This window comes from Armigeres subalbatus, chromosome 3 (assembly GCF_024139115.2).
Source record: "Armigeres subalbatus isolate Guangzhou_Male chromosome 3, GZ_Asu_2, whole genome shotgun sequence".
NCBI classification, from domain to species: Eukaryota; Metazoa; Arthropoda; class Insecta; order Diptera; family Culicidae; genus Armigeres; species Armigeres subalbatus.
The window spans coordinates 369,868,790-369,888,239 of record NC_085141.1 but is presented as its reverse complement, the minus strand read 5'-3'; the positions used below and the strand labels follow the sequence as shown (position 1 = coordinate 369,888,239).

Below are 19,450 nucleotides of genomic sequence, written 5' to 3'. Positions count from 1 at the left end.
AGAGCTTTGAGAAAAATGAAATTTCAACCACAATACCAGCCGCACAAAGATCAGCAACTGAGCATCATCTCAAAACCGGATGATAATCGTTATGGTCCAATGCACCGAGTTCATCATTGACGTTTGAGACGGGCGCTGTTTACTAAGAATGAATACTTTTTTATTCATCGAGTTCATGCAAGTGTTCATTTTAGTAAACAGCGCCCGTCTCAAACGTCATTGTGTTCATTCGGTGCATTGGACCATAGGGCATAGTCAAAACTTTCGTCATATGGTTATGCGATGACATTCCGATGCAGTGGAGCGATATGGAAAGCGAATGACGAAAATGACTGCTACAAAATTATAAACATTAGCAAAGTGACTGTTTTTCTTATGATAAAATGATAAACTAACATTCGCTTGTTTCCATCACTCTAAAAAATCATCACGTCATATTCACGTGAAAAATCACGTAACTGATCTGTCTTGAACAAACGACGATTGTTACGTGATGTTAGTAATGTTCACCCGAAATTCACGTAACTTGTACTAAAAATCATGGTGAATATGTTTGTATGTACTCGTAAACAATTTAAGTGAGATTGTGTTCGTGTGATTGCAGCTTCGGTATTTGCGGAAAAACAGCATTGTAAACAAACTTCACGTCAGATTTACCTGAAAACAAATATGGTTCTCATCCACCATACTTTTCACGTGAGATTGACTTGACACTCACGTACGAATGAATGACACATAACCTAAACATATTTAGGCTTCGCAGAAGTAAGCGATATTTCAGGTGCAACTAGGCGGGGATTTTGAAAAAAATATCAACGGAAGTCGGATGAAATTTATAAGATTCGTAGTGATATGGAAGAAGACGAAGCTACATGAAGATAGAAATTACAGTTTTTCGATAGCGTTAATTTGAAATGTTATTCCAGATTTTAGTCTTCCAAGGGTGGACTACTTTTTGAATGATTTTACAGCGGAAATAGCAGCAATTTCCGAGAAAGAATAGTTTCATCATTTCTCAACAAATCTGATAAATTCCATTCGATATTCGTCAGTAACTTTGATTTGTTCTCCAACAGTGTTTTAGCGATAACTTCGAAGCGTAATGGCCGAATGACAGCATTCTCTGTCTAATGATAAAAACATCGTTCTGCATCAAATGCATTTCAACACATCAACATGCGAAGAGGTCTCCGTTTTACGGCTGCGGGCGTCACTAACTTATTTTGTATTCATTAAAAAAACATTTTTGCAATATATTTCAAACCATGTAGTGGTTGCCTGATTTCATGTAGCTTTCACTAAAAGTTCACGTAACCGGTACGTAGAATTCACGTAAGGTTCACCTGATCAAACACGTAACTACTTTCAAACTTCACGTCATTAGTACTGGAAAATCCAGTCAGATTCATCGGATAAATCACGTAACTCAACGAAGCTAAACTTTGTTCAGGTTACATGTCATTCAGGTCACTCTTACGTGAAAAGTATGGTGGATGAGAACCACATTTGTTTTCAGGTAAATATGACGTGAAGATTTTTCAGAGTGATCATTTGGAAGCGGTATTATTAATCTCGAAAATGGAGGGGATGACAAATCCTATGTTCAAAGGATGATGTTTGGGCTCAGTGTACGCACCGGGCGGTAGCGAAAATGATCTATGAAGATGAAACGCAAAAAAGGGAGTTTTTTTTTGGGCTGGATATATGAAAAGGGCAAGGAGGCATACCGAGTCTCTTCTGTCTTGAGCCTCCGTTCGAACAAGGTGCGTGAAAAAATTATAAAACGTCGTTAGCGAGAAAGTGTCTAAACACGTGCTGGTGCTTTCTACCTTAATGGAGAGGATTATACCCTCAAGAATCCGGTCGTGAATTGTGAGAACGCTGAGGTATTCGTGAATCTGCTTTGGTGGTGAATCGTGTTCGTGCTCCCGACGGGGATTGTAAATGTAACAGATCGAACCCCGTGAGTGTAAAGAACTTGATCGCTGAAATCGAAGTGCAGAACTAGGTCCGAACCACCTCCCAGGGTTAACTGCCCTCCACGCCGAGCGGGAAAATTATTGTGTCTGAGCCGATACCCGCGAGAAGAACCCAGCGGCTAAGGATGGTGTGGGCCATCGTAGCTCGCCTTAACTCTCATCAGGCTAGGTGCCCCTGAGATGGGACAAAGGTATGTCCATGCTCTACCGCCTATTAGTACCTAAATGCTAACTTACACTGTAGAACTTCAAAAGCAAGGCCAATTTTGAGGTCCTACGTCTATATCACGATTATGTCTCAGATTTGAGTAATCGTTTTAATTTTTCAATTGTCCGCATATGTTTTTCGTTTCCCTATTTATATTTAAATTTTCTTCATCAACAAAATGCATCTTGCAAAAAATCCTGCAGCCAAGTGTTTATGTGTAGTCTGTTTGGATAATTTAACAACTTCCGGCCCTAGCTACTCCTCAAGCTTGTCAAGAGCTATGATAATCGGTGTTCTTGATATTTAACTTTGAAAAACAGACAGATAAGGGCTCTCTTATTTCTGGTTGGCTATTTGAAATCGTGTGTGAATTAAACTCGTAATAAATTGAAATTTCTGCTTGTCTCTCAGAGTCGCCACTCAACCCGCCAACAATAACGAGTCTGAGCGTGATTACGTTCGAAACAATCCCATATTGACCAGATACATAACTTGTCTCAGACTCTCAGATCTGATCTACAGTTTATAACTTTTGGAGGTCACGCTGCGCTTGCCACTCAGGTAGACTTAAGTAGCTATCTCCGTTTATATTGTAGTCGCTCTCAACTTCTACCGGTTAGTCGTTTCGCGGCATTCCACCTGAAGTGTTGTGTGATCAGTTTGCAGTGATAAAGTGAGTGCATTGTTCTAAGATGCGTATCGGAGCTACCATCCCAAACTTCAAGGCCGATTCGACCAAGGGTCCGATCGACTTCTACGAATGGCTCGGGGATTCGTGAGTGTCCTTTCTGCAGGATTTTACCCACAAAAGTGTTTATCAAAATATGTGATGTGCTTTCCAGGTGGTGTGTCCTTTTCTCCCATCCGGCCGACTTCACTCCGGTTTGCACAACGGAGCTGGGTCGTATTGCCGTCCACCGGGAGCACTTTGCGAAGCGAAATGTGAAAATTTTGGCCCACTCGGTAGATGACCTCAAGTGCCACGTCGATTGGGTTAATGTGAGTGTTTTTGGAGCCTTGCGGTGACCGCTGTCGTGGTGTTAAATTTCATTTGTTAATTGTACCCACGTAGGATATCAAATCATACTGCCCGGATATCATCGGAAATTTTCCCTACCCGATCATTGCCGATCCGACGCGGGAGTTGGCTGTGAAGTTTGGAATGCTGGACGATAAGGACAAGGACGATCCGGAGTTGGCGCATACCGTCCGCGCTTTGTTCGTCATTAGGTGAGTTTATGTTAATAGTCGTGTTTAACAAGCTCTTGAAGATTACCTCCCGATGCCCGCTGTCGGAACATTTTTGCTTGATCGGATAAATACTTATGCAAATCTTGCATGAAGTATTTTCCTGTTAACAATGTAATGTACTTGTCATAAGACGAGTTTGTACAATCCCATTGAAATTCCACCACTTAATTGTATCTTGACAGATACGTATTTCGACCTCAACAGACGAAGTCGAGTCAAGTAGACACTGAAGACGGCCTTACTGTTGAGGTCGAAATACGTATCTATCAAGATACAATTAAGTGGTGGAATTTCAATGGGATTGTACAAACTCGTCTTATGACAAGTGAAGACATTCCACTAAAAAGCTCAAAATAATTTTCTTAACCAGGGTTTCGACTTTTCATTTCAATGAGACCAAAGCAAGCGTTTTTCGGGCCAAGGGAAAATCTTGTTTCGTTGTTTATGTTAAGGATCATCTTTCACCCATCAATCTTTTGTCTAGAATTAGCATTGAAAGATAAACGAAAATCTTGCCAATTAGATGAAAATCCTTTTTCGTTTCATTACTTTTACTTCTCACTCACTTTTCGCGAGAATTATCGCAGAACAATTACAAAATTGTATGGCCGCGCCGGGATTCAAACCCAGAATAGTAACAATAATAGCTGTGGGGATGCGCTCACTCTAGCCACACCACCACGCTATCTGTATGAAAGCAATAAGTTATTTGTTCCACATAAGCTACTACAATTTGCATTTATGATGCCACTAAAAGACTCGAATATGAAAGAAAAAGAGCAAACCAACGTTTAGCGGCAATCGAAGTGAGCGAAAAATTGTTATCACTCTTCAGGCTGTTTTTCTTTCCCGAAAAGCGATTTCTCCCCGAAAACTTTCGTGAGGGAAAATCATGTGCTCCTGAGATTGAGTGAGCATTACGAACCCTGTTCTTAACAAAATGTAATGTAATCGGGTATACGATATGTTTCTGTACGATGATACAAAATCAAGAGATTTTTAATACGAAGAAGAATGTTTTTCTATAACATTTGAAAGAGTCAGAAAGCTTCCGATTGTAAAAAACCTGTTAGAGTCTATCATTAAAAGTCTTCGATCATGAAACCGTTTTGATTGATATTCCGAACACTTGAGCACATTTTTCACTTCGAAGGTCTTTATGGCACATGAATCAGCAATTTTGTATAGATCAATTGTTTCCATCGGGTAGCGCAAAAATAGAACTTTCATATAAGAGCTTGAAAATCATATTTTATTGATTGTAATTATCAATACTGGACGATTTTATTCTGCCAAACTTTGTATCAAATGCCGAACATGCATAGTAAAAATTGTCTTAAATTCCAAACACTTTGATTCAAATTCCGAACATCACCTTAAATGCACTAAAATGCAAAATTTCAACGTTATCTCATTGTTGGACAATTCTAATGTCCTTAATCTGTACGCCTGGCGTGAAAATTCGTTTATTTATGCAATATTAGCGGAATATTTTCGATAAAAATCTCCATGGATTGAGTATTCGTGATTTGAGTCAAAACGGTATTTCGCGTTTAAAATATCAGCTGATTTGGTTCATGATTTTAAATTTACTTTATGTCGAATTCGTTTTTAAACCTGGGTCAGTGCCAACCCGAACCCTGAATAAAAAAACATTTTCAGTTCCATCTGTCATTGGATATGTTGGTGTGCGTAGCATCGTGTTTGTTTTGATTCGAAACATATGATCCAGGACATCCAGTGCACTGGCAGTGCGTTGGCGTTGACTATTAATTAGATCATGATAAATAAATATGTTTAAGTTTGTGAACTGATTTTTGCGGATAGTGGAATTTACTTTTGGGTGGATATAAACAGGGAAATTGCTCCTGGAATTCATCTCATGGCTCCGATATTCATTACATAAAAAAAAGCAATGGAAAGGAATTTGGAATGATTATTATTTTTGTGATTTTTCTCAGCACGCATGTTGACAAAAAGAGGCGACGAAATTGGTGCTGCATTTCTTTGTTTCCCGTTGAGATGAATATATATTCAGTGAGATGAAGATCGGAACAGTTCCCCTATTTAATTATATTCAATAATCCCGTGCATTTTTACATTTTTATACCAAGAATTCCGTATTTCCGTATTACCGTAAATTCATCTATTTCTGCAAAAGTTTTTTTTTCGGATAACACTCAGAAGCATGTAATAAAAATTCTCCAGGATTCGCTAATTTTTTTCCCCGCTACCTCTCCTGAATCCTGATAAAGGTATCCTCACACCTCGGGAAAATTTTCCGCCGAATTTTAGGCCCCGTGCATTTTCAATTTTCAAGAATCTTCCGGAGGAATTGCTCAAGGTACTTCCGGGGGAATTTATGTACGAAACTTGCGGAAATTCCTGAAGATACTTCGAGTAAGTTCCTGTATTCTAGAAGGATTTCCTGAAGAAATTATATTGTAGGAATTCCCAGATAAATTCCTGGAGCAACTTCCAGAGAACATCCTAGAAGAGTGCTCAAAGATATTCCTAGAAGAATTGTCAATGGAATTCATCTCGAAAGGATCCCTTGGAAAAATATGGAGGAATGCCTGAAAGATATCGCCCAAAATTCAAGAAAGAATTACTGAAAGAATTTCTGAAGTAGGGTAAAATGCCCAATAGTGGACCCCCTAGTAGCGAAATTTTGCTCTTTTTCTCATAAGGAGTATAAATTTTCAACATATTAATTCTGCTTGACATCTAATACCAAGTTCTGCATCTCCTCTTTACGATACATACATAAAGCACTCAAATACACGACGTTATTCGTTGAAAATCACATTTTAAAGTCTGACTGAATTCGCCCTATAGTAGACCCCCTGGGGGTCCATAATAGGAATTTGCTTCCCTATAGTCGACACTTCATTGGATTTTTATGTTCCGTTTCGGGACGTTCTTCTTCCCTATTATGGACCCTCAAAAATATTCCTATAATGGACACTCTCGTTTTTATTTTTTATAGAATTGTAAAACATCATGTTATTTTACTTTCCATAGCATTTCCAATGCATGTAATCAAATCATAGGATTGTAAGGTAGGTTCTCCCGATGGAATTTCAGAGCAAAATGTTTACATTGTGCTGTAATAATGCAAAAATGGCTGGAGGGTCCATTATTGGTTGGGGGTCCACTATTGGGCACTTTACCCTAATTTCTGGCAGAATTCCCGAAGAAAATTCTGAAACGCACGAAAGAGTTTTTGGAAGAATTTCAAAAAAAAATCTGCATAAGAAATAATTCTATTCCGTATTCCTCAATTATATTTTTCTGACAATTCTTAGCGGATTTTGTGAACGGGTTTCAAAGGGAATCCCCAAACTACATAATAAAGATTTTCAACGCGCCTTTTATTTTAATTAACAGACAGTTTCGTTTCTCCCTTCTGCTTGTTTATTCCGCCCAGTCCCACCCTCCCACGTGGTTTTGACAGCTGTAGTACAGTTGTATTGGTGAACCCGGTGCGAAACCGTGAAACAACACAGTGCGAACCCGACAGCTTTGGGGTTGGAACTAGTGCGAACCTAGTTCCAACCTGAGCGAATAAAAAAACACTTTGACAGCACTTAGGTTGGAACTGGTTCCAACCTAGGTTGGAACTTTTTAAAAACGAATTCGACATTAGATTCGAGTGTGTTCGGGAGGATAATTAACAAAACGAAAAAAGTTGCTTCCATCTATTCTTGTTTCCATGAAAAATAAGAATAGTTTGTTCTACAAAACTCGAGAACACTATCAAGCTGATTAGTCACATTGCGTAATGTGACCGTCCAATAGCATGTTCAGATTCCGAGGGGGGGGGGGTTTGCTGTTAGGGACGGCTGATCATCGGCCCAATGCCAGCGAGGGACTCTAAGTGAAACTGTGCACCATAGTCCACCGGAAATTAAGGGGGTTGTTGTCAGCCCCTGAATGCCATTCGTAAAACACCAAACAACGAATAATCCTACTTTTACCATAACCTTCCGAATCACAAAACGATCACTGATTGATTAACGGCACTTCTCCGATATTTTCGAGGTCAGGTCATATCGTTGTGCTAATCTTGACTCTGCCCACTATCTGGTGATATACAAAAACAATTCGTCATCAACAATGTTCGGTATCGACGGCCGCCGCTGTACGACCTAGAGCGACTACAGCAACCTGATGTCGCCACTGCATACGCGCAGCATCTCGAGGCGGATGAGCTCGATAAAGCCCTTCCTTGAGGACTGCTGGAATACACCTAGGTTTTTTTACGCGGTTGGAATTAATTAATTTCTTGGTTAACCTGGACTTTAACAGCTTTTTAAATACCCCCTGAATTTTCTTTGATTTTTTGCGTGGGGTTAACTCATTGTTTTATTGACGCTGAATGCCTTAAACAACTAAAACCAAAACGTGTACAAAAAAACTGAGTGTACATACATGAAGTAGCCATTAACGACACAGCGAAGAGCAACGTCGGGTATTGTCCCAACTAACATTTAAGGTCACTCCTGACGGAATCCAAGATTAAGACTGCTCGCGTTTTCGGGGGCACACCACTCGATACGGAAGCAACGCACAACTGTCATTTTTATTATTTCATGCATGCTGCGACGCAGCAAAGCTAAATCAACAAAAATGACAGTTGTGCGCCTCCTCTGAATCGAGTGGTGTGCCCCCGAAAACGCGAGCACTTTTAATCTTGGATTCCGTCAGGAGTGATCTTAATGACAACTAGTTGACCCGGCAGACGTTGTCCTGCATAGTAGGCGAAAAAATGCGTTCTGAACTGCCCAAGCGAAATTGCTATACAAATCTTAATTTTAGTATTTCACAATTTACTCAACCTTATTCGTAATTTTCCCATTAGGAAATATCATATAAACCCGTCGGAAACTATAACGAATGTTTATGCTGAAGAAATGAAAAAAATCCATCCAGCCGTTTTCGAGTTATGCGGATACGAACACAGACCATTTCATTTTTATATATTTATAAGAAGACGAAGACAAGAAAATGTAAATGTTATTTCAACTCGTCTATACGGCTTCAAGCTGAATATGTGTGCTATACATATGATCAAGAACTTCTATTCAATTCTTAAACCAGCAAATCTGGCGAATCTATTCAGCTGTTTTTGACGTGCCTGCACAACTACTTTACAGCATGTTATACAATTTTTTCTCAATCTTTACTAAACCATTCAGTAATATAATTCGCTTCAATGGCGCTTATTCAGATTTTTTGAATCTGTTAAATAAGTTTTATACAGCCACTGAATTCAATTTAATTAAATATAATTTGAGAGAAGAGTAAATGTCGGTGTTTATTTATTGTTTTTTTTTTGTGAAAACTGAAATACTAATTTTGATGCTACCTAGATTCGAACTCCGGATCTGCTGATTCAATGGCTGCTGCTCTGTCATCACCGTCACTTTGACATATGTAAATAACAAAGGAAATTATGGATGTGCTTCTTCGCATATCCAATAGGTTGTTATACTAACGCAATTTTCAGTTTCGTGCTGTATAAACGTTAGAAAGAGTCCTACGTGCTGCTTTTAGCACATAAGCTTGAATATTATACTTTCAGCATTATTTCAACTATTATTCAAACATCTATCAGCATGTTCTGTTGGCTAACTTTTATGCATCATCAATCGCTGAAATTGTTTTTAGGCAACATTTTCTCGACTTGCATACAGTAGCATCCGCTGCTAATCCTTTAACAGTAACCGTCAACAGAAATATTGCTTCTAAATGGCTTGTTTTCTTACACTATCTGCTAGCATCAATGACAGCGCTTTGTCAGTTGCTATAAGAGCAGGTGAATACCTTTGAAGCTGCATTACAGAAATCAATAGCTCATACACAGCTCCGGCAACAAAAATCGAATGTAAACATTGCGGTTTTGACGTTCCATACTGATAAGCTATTCAAAGAAGCAGTATAAGGTTTATTTAAACGTTGTGCAATCTTCGAGGATACAGAAGTTGCCTAAAAGCTTCGTTGGTTCATTTATAGCGCCATTACGCTATATTGTTAGTGCTATAACAAGAGCGAAAACGTTTTCAATGTGAATGCTACTCACCGTAATATGGGAAGTTGCTAACAAGCAACACAATTGCATACATGAGCTCTTAACCGATAAGCTGGATTGCTAATTCAGACAGAACTGTTTTATGACTATATGAAAGCTGCATAAACGATAAAAGATGAAATATATTTGGCACAAACTGACTAGCTGATAGATATTTGGGTAATAGTCGAGTTGAAGTTTAAGGGATTATTTGCGGAGGCTTTTATTTTATTCGAATGTTATACAGCCTAAGGCTAGAAGTTGAAGCTTTTAGCACAAAAATTGTTAGTTGGGTAGCTTCAGCACGATGGCCGTACAATTCGTAGTTGCTACTCCCTGATTGACTAGAACCAGCGAAATTGCACCGGAACGAAGAGCTTGGATTTATTCTCAATATGCAAATTAAGAGAATTCGATAGTTAGCATCTTTAAATATCCATGCTTCATGGCAGTACAGGGCAATTGGACGAATCAACGATGTGTATAGAGCTAGTTTTGTCCGTGTCTGTAGCCTGCGAGACATTAGCTGGCTATGCAAACCGTAGAAAGTCCTACTTGCAGTTGCGGCAACACGTCTTTTCACCTCGCGACTAACGTCATTATCACATGTTATGATGAGTGTTCCAAGATATACGAATTCGTCGACAACCTCAAATCGCATCCCATTCATTTTCACCTCGGGACCAACACCGTTTGAACTGCCACGTTCTCTGCCGTCTGTCAGTCTTTATTGTCAGTCCTATTCTTCCAGTCGGCCGTCTCAAAAGCCACGAAAGCCTCTTCCGCTGCTCTGTGATCTACACCAATGATGTAGATGTCATCCGCAAAAGGAGGAGCAAGTAAAACTTGGTGATCACCAGATATTCGAATTTCACCTTGCAGTGCTAATGTTCAATAGCAGATTAGAGAGCGCATCCGTCTAACGTCACGAACAAATTGGATGTCTCATCGATATTCCAGGAATTTATCAAGGATTTGTCGCAGAGTAAACATTTGGTCCGTTGTTAATAGTCGACTCGAAAACCGCTTTGATATTCGCCGACAAAGGCCTCCGCAGACGGACGCAATCTGCTAAACAGAGCTCGGAAGATTACCTTGTAGGCGGTATTGAGGAATGATATACTTCGATAATTAGCACAATCGAGTCTGTCCCCTTTCTTGTAGATAGGACATATGAGGCCATCAAGCCAGCTCAAAGGCATTTCTTCTCCCTCCCAAATCATTTCAATCATGTGGTGGATTTTTTCGCTCAGCCGGTCACTCCCAACTTCTAGAAGCTCGGCCGGGATTCCGTCCTTCCCAGCGTTCTTACCATTCTTTAGCTCTCGAACAGCTTTTCTCAGCTTCATCTAGCGTTGGCGGATTCACTGCTTGTCCATCATCCTCAATCATGATACTGCTTGTGCTCTCTCTGTCCGATTATTATTGTTCAACAATAACTCAGAATGCTCCTTCCATCAAGCGGTCCGGTGCGGCTAAGAGTCTGTTTTTTTTCATCTGTCGCTTTTTGTCACTCCACATCAGCCACCAGCCTTTCAGTTGGTTTCCTCGTGTGGTACCAAGTACCCCTGTGGCTGTTGAAGTGATCGCCTGGTAGACTATTGCCTCAATGCGTTCAAATTTTCGCCGTAACGCCGTAACCCAACAATCGCTGTATGTTCAGCTGCATGGTTCTCTCACGCCTAGAACCGGTAATGCTGAACAGCCTTGCGCAAATCTTGCATACCACCAGAGTCGATATTTAGGCCTCTGAAGGTCCGCATAACTATGCCATCTGAGCAATGCCGACCGTCCATCAAAACATGATCGATTTGAGAACACGTATCTTCATTTGGGTGTTCCCAGCCAAGCCATTCCTCTGGCTGCAGCAAAATTGACTAACCTCAGGCCGTTGTCATTGGTTGTTTCGTAGAAGCTGGGCGAAAGAACCTTCCCTTCCAACCTGTGCATTATTGGAGTCGCCAATGATGGATTTCACGTTTTTTGGCATTCTTCGTAGGACTTGTCTAGACGCTCATAATTCTCGACACGCAATATGAAAATATCCTGCTTCTGTTTGATTCAAACCTCGGACAGCAGCTGGCATTGGAATCATATTTCGAATACAAAGTGACTATCTCGATCATGAACCGTTTATATTTCCATAGGTACATGATTTTACTTACGTGGGTCATAACTCATAAGACAGAAAGAGCAGTAGTCATTTTTCTATTAGGAGCACTAGGCTCCGGGAACGGCAAATGCTGGGTAAAGCGTACCATTGGTACTTCGCGTATCTGAAGGAATAGCTGACACTCTTTCTGACGCACCATATGAGTCTTACTTGGATGCTCACCACTGACATACCGTGTGAGTCTAACTTGGATGCTCACCCTTTACGCACCATGTGAGACTAACTTGGAGGCTCACCCTACCACCTGATTCACGCTCTAGCCCACAAATATGAGACTTATTTGGGTGCTCAGTGCACTGCTCACTCTAGCACACCCTGCCACTCCACAGTGCGGTCCGCTCTTTCATCCTCGGTGCGGGCACGTTGCATCCTTCGTCTAGCCTTGAGGCAGGTTGATCGAAGGGCCGCAATCTCGGGACTCCACCAGTATACCGGCCGTCTACCATTTCTAGGCAGGGCTTTCCACGGCATGGTGGCGTCACACGCGCGTGATAGGACAGCTACCAACACATCTCCGCTTAGACCTCCAGTGTTGGCTTCCAGTCCCAGGGCCGCGGTGAAAACTTCGCTGTCGAAGTGATTGGTTCTCCACCCCAGGACCTGACAGGGATCCCCGGACCTCGGATGTTGCACGCCATAGTTGATCTTAAAGCGAATTGCTAGATGATCACTATGGGTGTAGCCCTCGTCCACCAGTCGTGTTAGCCTCATGATATACGAATGCAGAAATGGTACCTTGGCTTAGAAACCTCGCAGTTAATAACTGTGAAAGTGCTTAATGAACACTAAGCTGCGAGGCGGCAATGTCCCAGTGGGGGATGTAATGCCAATGAAGAAGAAGAAGAGTGTGCAATCCAGCCTTTAAAGAACTTACGCAACGAATAATCAACAAGAGAGTACGGACGGGAACCATCGACAAAGACCACTGCGACGAAAAATGGCTAGCGATTGAAAATTCGATTCGTGGAACAACTTCATCGCATACTCGCCGATGTGCTCAAAGACCGTGGATTCGGCATCGTAGCGCTGCAGGAGGATTGTTGGAAGGGATCAATGGTGCGAACGTTTAGAGGTAATCATACCATCTACCAGAGCTGCGGCAACACACACGAGCTGGGAACAGCTTTCATAGTGATGGGCGATATGCAAAGGCGCGTGATCGGGTGGTGGTCGATCAATGAAAGAATGTGCAGGTTGAGGATCAAAGGCCGGTTCTTCAACTTCAGCATAATCAACGTCCATAGCCCACACTCCGGAAGCACTGATGATGATAAGGACGCATTCTACGCGCAGCTGGAACGTGAGTACGACAGCTGCCCAAGCCACGACTGCAAAATCATCATAGGAGATTTGAACGCTCAGGTTGGCCAAGAAGAGGAGTTTAGACCGACTATTGGGAAGTTCAACGCTCACTGGCTGACGAACGAAAACGGCCTACGACTAATTGATTTTGCTGCCTCCAAAAACATGGCCATTCGCAGCACCTACTTCCAATACAGCCATCCGTATCGCCTGATGTCGCCACTGCACGCGCGCAGCATCTCGAGGCAGCGTTGCCGGAAGAGGGTGAGCTCGATGGGGCCCCTCTTGAGGACTGCTGGAATACAGTCAAAGCAGCCATTAACGACGCAGCGGAGAACAACGTCGGGTATATGGGACGAAGTCGACGGAACGATTGGTTCGACGAAAAGTGCAGACAGATTCTGGAGGAGAATGACGCAATGCGGGCGGTCGCGCTACAGCAAGCTACCCGACAGAACGTGGAACGTTATAAACGGAAGCGGAGACAGCAGACCCACCCGATCTACAAGAAAGGCGACAAGTTGGAATGTGAGAACTTTCGAGCGATCGCCATCCTTAATGCCACCTATAAAGTGATATCCCAGATCATCTTCCGTCGTCTGTCACCATTAGTGAATTAGTTCGTAGGAAGTTATCAAGCCGGCTTCATTGACGGCCGCTCGACAATGGACCAGGTCTTTACTGTACGGTAAATCTTTCAAAAATGCCGTGAATACCAGGTCCCAACGCACCATCTGTTCGTTGATTTCAAGGCGGCATACGATAGTATAGACCGCGTTGAGCTATGGAAAATTATGGACGAGAACAGCTTCCCTGAGAAGATTTCGGGCGAACACTTCAGTTCGTTCGAGTCGCGGCGGGGGCTAATAAGACAAGGTGATGGACTTTCGTGCCTGTTGTTCAACATTGCGCTAGAAGGTGTCATGCGGAGAGCCGGGTGAAAAGCCCGGGTACGATTTTCAATAGATCCAGTTGCTTCGCGAATGGTATGGACATTTTCGGCCGAACATTTGCAAAGGTGACAGAGCTGTACTGAGCTGTGAAGCAACAAAAGTTGGACTGGTGAATGCATCGAAGAAAAAGTACATACTTGTGGATGGAACCGAGCGCGACAGGGCCCGCCTGGGAAGCAGTGTTGCGATAGACGGGGATACCTTTGAGGAATTCGTCTACCTTGGATCCTTGCTAACGGCTTATAACAATGTTAGTTGTGAAATACGAAGGCGCGTCATCTGTGGAAGTCGGGCCTACTATGAGCTCCAGAAGAAACTGCGGTCAATGAAAATTCATCACCGCACCAAATGTGTCATGAACAAGGCGCTGATAAGCCTAGTAGTCCTCTACGGACATGAGACATGGACCATCTTTGGCGGTGTGCAAGAAGACGGTGGTGTGTGGCGGCGTAGAATAAACCACGAGCTCGCCCAGCTCTACAGCCAGTATCCAGAAGGTAGCTAAAGTCGGAAGGGTACGATGGGCAGGCCTTGTTGCACGAATGCCGGACAGCAACTCTGCAAAGATAATGTTCGCTTCCGATCCGGCAGGTACGAGACGGCGTGGAGTACAGCGAACGAAATGGGCAGACTAGGTACAAAACGACTTGGCGAGCGTGGGGCCCATTCGAGGATGGAGAGATGCGTCAAATTGATAATTCTGTGTTATCTGTTTAGATGTAAACTAAATAAATGAATGAAATTTGGGTTCATATGATGCGCATTTGCTTATTGAGTGCGTGTTGGCTCTTGTTTCGGACGGCAGAACGATCGCGCGATTTGCCGAAATTTTGTGTTTTGCATTGCGCGGCTGGTAATAAAGTTAATTAGTTCAGTGCGTGTTGGCTCTTGTTTCGGACAGCAGAACGATCGCGCGATTTGCCGAAATTTCGACTAAATGCTGATGTCATATTAGAAATTTGGAGACAGCATTCGTCGATAGAAAATCCTTCCGGACGCGATGGCATATGAGCAAATCAAACCACCTTCCTTTTGCCAGTGTGGAGTGTAGATATATCAGCTTCCACACTGATATTCTTCCCTGCCCCCACCATACGGGAGTTTGGCAGAAGGAAGGTCGTGATATGTGCCATCGCAAATATTGCCCTCCGCTCGCTTTCAAATCCACTTCTATGAAAACATTCTTCATGCCTGCCGTATCCTAACGGAACTATCAATTCTATACTTTCGCCTCTAATTCTATCATGAACATGTGCGTCTAAGTTTGGAAGATGATATTAGCATTTCCATATCATTGATGAATATATTTTAATATTTTTTCAGCATATACTGTTATTGACAAACGCTCTATATTGTCGAATAGAGCTCCCTATTATTCACCTTACCCACTAACACAAATTTTCCTTCCCGAGACATCTATGAAGGTAGTATCGGTACCCAGCATCTTCACTAGTAGATGTTGAACTAACATTCCTTCCCCTCCTTCCGTGATTGTAAGGACGTGGCCAGGTATACAACTGCTACTGTATAGGAAAAGGTACTAATCCCAAGTACCAATTTGCGACAATATACAGTAGATTGCTCAATTGAGCATTGTATAGCCACCCACGATTTGTACAATCACATATGCTATGCTATGCTATGCTATATGATGCGCATTTGATTATTGATCCAGTTTGAGTATAAAGCCTGTCCACGTTAAATTTCGGACACAGAGACAATGTCCAACTGATTTTTAGCCATTTTATCTCTTTGGATAAGAAGGAAAACCCGCTGAAAAAATAACATAAAGCGGAGAGATTCAACTGTCGTATAAATTGATCTCCTCAGTGGTTTGTGAAAATTTTAAAAAATCGCATTGTATGATGGGTGTCCGCAATTTAACGTGGACAGGCTTTATGCCGATGATAAAGACATTGCAAAAGCCTTGGTTAATCTGTTAGGTGTCGTGGGCTGAACTCAAAAATCTTATGGGCTACCTTCGACATCTCATATTCAGTAAAATTGGATCCATTTCTTCTTCTTCTTCCTATTGGCATTACATCCCTCACTGGGAAATTGCCGTCTCACTGAATAGTGTTCATTCAGCACTTCCACAGTTATTAAACGCGAGGTTTCTAAGCCAAGTTACCATTTATGCATTCGTATATCATTAGGCTAACACGATGATTCTTTTATGCCCAGGGAAGTCGAAGCCGAAAATTGCCCAGACCGGCAATCGAACATCTCGCATTCAAGAAAAATCAGTTTACATAATGCGCATATGGTTTTTGAACCGGAACGTCGGTATGATGAGGATATTAGCAAAGGCTTGGTTAATCTGGCAGATAACGTGGTCGGAATTCAACGGACGTTTAGGATAACTTAACTTGATTGAGTGTTCAAAATTATCAAACAATGCGATATAGGATTCAAATATTTCAGATTCATTTGCATGCTCTCAGAAGCGAAATCTTCCCAAGGTTTCAGATATCTGGGTCTTCAGTGTATAATAATCACACTTGACTTGTTAGTGGGGGTCATACAGAACCTGTTGAAACAAATATAATCATACATATCTAGTCTGAAACTATTGAACATTAGTACATAATCATATTCATACTTCTGCCGCACGTTTTGCCTTTAAAAATATATATTTTTACTTTGTATTCATTTTCGTTTCAAGCCCTGACCATCGTGTCCGTTTGACGATGCACTATCCCACGTCTACTGGAAGGAATGTCGAGTAAGTAAATTAGTCCCAACTACATCCAATAAGCTTTGATTTATCTCCATTATAAACAACCACCTGAATATTTTATTCGCCTATTTGTTCCAATTTATCAAACCAGTGAAATTCTGCGGGTTATCGATTCACTGCAGCTGACTGATCGTCTGAAGGTGATTGCAACACCCGCAAACTGGACGGTAGGTGGTCCAATGTCTTATCAATCGACTTCAATTATAACTTACTATGAATGTATGTATGTACTAACAATTGAATACATTTTTTTGCCCAACTGGTTACACAGCCCGGTACCAAAGTGATGATCCTCCCGAGCGTCTCCGAAGCGGACGCTGATAAGCTGTTTTCCAACATTGAGCGCGTTTCGATGCCATCCGGAAATGTCTACGTGCGCACGACCACCGATTACGAGTGATGTGGGCAGATCATTCAAGTGCATGGGTTGGGCGCGTATGAGAGCGGCATCGGCACAAACCGGTAGAATCGGACTTGTTTTTCGCTCGCAAGCCATATCGTATTTCAGTCACATCTCGACAAACAGTTTATGTAATCATTTCAATAAAAACATTCTATTATTGTTTCATTACTTATTCTTCTACAGTGTTTTGGATTACTTATTTGTAAGTAGTTATATCACAGTCATGCTAGGAATTAAATTTCAATTTTTTATACCTACATGTGTAAGGTGAACAAGTTTTTTCATCGTTTAGGTTTCTGGTGCACTTCTACCCTGAGATTCTGCCATGTCATGCAGTGCCAGTTTTTGATGCGATAATGCCAATTACCTATTCTCATTTACCATTATCAATCGATGATGGCATTTTACCGTTCAACAATGCTTCTTATAGATAAGGCTTTTTAATATCAAATTTATGTCCTTAGCGACCAAACGAATAAACATTGGAAACAGATAATAGGTAAATGGAGCGCAGAGTTTGTTTTCCATCGCAATCAATGAATGCCAAAGTACACAACCCCATTCAATAGATCAGGCGAAAACTAATTAAAAGTTCATTAAATCATAGCCTATAATGTTCTGTGGAATTGTTCTTTAACATGCCATCTGTCTTTTTATTTGCAATTCTGGGATCAATCGAGATTTCGTGGTTTTCGGAACTGGCATAGTCATTTATTTTAACCTATTTTAACTGATTGCTTAAAGGTCTCTGTATTGCACGGCTCATGAAAAAAATATTCACCCGACTATTTTCCATTGCATCATTTGCTAATTTTTGCCACCACGTGGTGAAACGAGGCAGTGAATTTTTGATAGCTCGTGCTATTTGTATTGCGGAGATTTTTTTCTCATCTAAAGGAGCCATGGTTGTAATTTTATTGCAATGCACAATACTGCCGTCCCAAGCATCGTTGTCCCATGTCGTTTTTAGTTGATGACCTTCTTGTTGCCCCGGTGGCCAACAAAAGAATCCATCAATGGTTTTAAGAACTAGAACGGATTGCTGGCAAGCCTAGCCATGCTGTCTGATAGAGAAATAATTTGTCTGGGAATGGCATCGTAATAAAACAATATGGGACAACTATGCTTGGCACGGTAGAATAGGCCTATGGCAAATGACCCAATAGTGGAGGACTTAAACATGTCTCATAATTAGCGTGATTTCTGATGACAATAATACAAACTAATGTACTTTTGATAATATTCAGATCTAATGTGGCTTTGTGCATCATCCTAAATATTGATGTACGTGTACCGTGATGTACCCTAACTTCACGCGCGTCCTAACTTCGCGCATCATTAAAATAATTAATTGGTTTAAATTTTTAAGAGGATTACAAAATATTATTGTTGCTAAATGTTTTTCACGGAAGAATTTGAAAAACAAACTTGGTTTAGTACACCATATAAAATCACGGAGATAAATCCACTTAGTTTGAAACAACCAAAATGTTGGTTGTTTTTCAACCTTAAATTTTGGTTATTTTTAAACTTGAAATATCAATTTCAACTAAATTTTTTTGTTTATAACAAACCACATAACCAAGTAGTTTCTAATTAAAAAAGATTCTCAATTAAAACTTTAAAATAGTTACTTCAACCTAAAATTCAAAATAATAACAACTTAAATTTAGTTTGTTATTATCCAATATTAGGTTGTTTCTTATAGCTTTGTATTTTCGGATCCTTAATTTTTTAATATTATTTGCATGCAGCTGAGTGAAAATCAATCACCATTTTTAATACTGTTCTCCCAACTGATTTTACTAGTTTTGGTCTAAACGTGGGAAAATTGTTTGGATGGTACGTCGTCAATTTAAATATTGGTAAATATACTATAGATAGGTAATCTATAAATTTTGTATGCTAATCTTTGATATATTTGTATAACTCAATAGGAAGAATATAAATGATTCCGGAAAAATGTACCTGCGAAATCGAAGAGCGATTATTGCTTCGCCCGCTGTAACCGATCCGACTATCGACATGGGCAGAATGCCGATTTCATTTTCCTGCTGAAAACCCACATTACCACCAAGTAAGTAAATTCGATTTAATGTTGCGGTACATCCATTGAGCAAAATGAATGCTTATTAATTCGTGTTATAATGAAGAATATGAAAATATTAATTCCTACATTTATTTCAATTCCAGCTTCTATCAGCAAAAGGACACATTGAGCAAAAAATCATCTAAAAACCCTGGCAGTACGAAAAATAATGTTTACATCCACTGTCGTTTTACTATTATATAAGCTGTATAGCTATGTAGTTGTATGGAATTATTATTATTATATATATTGTTTTCAATATTTTAAAAATAACTATGA

At 40.8% G+C, this 19,450-nt stretch overlaps 2 protein-coding genes and 1 long non-coding RNA gene across 4 annotated transcripts in view; 2 read left to right on the top strand and 1 right to left on the bottom strand.

Annotated features, from left to right (window-relative positions):
* LOC134226423 (ADP-ribosylation factor-like protein 6) overlaps positions 1-19,450 on the bottom strand; it is a 49,986-nt gene that overhangs the window by 15,521 nt on the left and 15,015 nt on the right. The gene's annotated exons all lie outside the window — the stretch shown is intronic.
* On the top strand, positions 2,631-17,262 carry LOC134226422 (peroxiredoxin-6-like). Its single transcript, XM_062707191.1, has 6 exons — positions 2,631-2,962; positions 3,030-3,186; positions 3,260-3,417; positions 16,605-16,664; positions 16,771-16,846; positions 16,951-17,262. The coding sequence occupies exons 1-6, from the start codon at positions 2,880-2,882 to the stop codon at positions 17,077-17,079; spliced, it is 663 nt and encodes a 220-aa protein (XP_062563175.1). The 5' UTR covers positions 2,631-2,879; the 3' UTR covers positions 17,080-17,262.
* LOC134226425 (uncharacterized) lies at positions 18,398-19,306 on the top strand. The gene is made up of 3 exons (XR_009983475.1): positions 18,398-18,947; positions 19,020-19,159; positions 19,276-19,306. It is a non-coding gene; the product is annotated as an uncharacterized LOC134226425 (long non-coding RNA).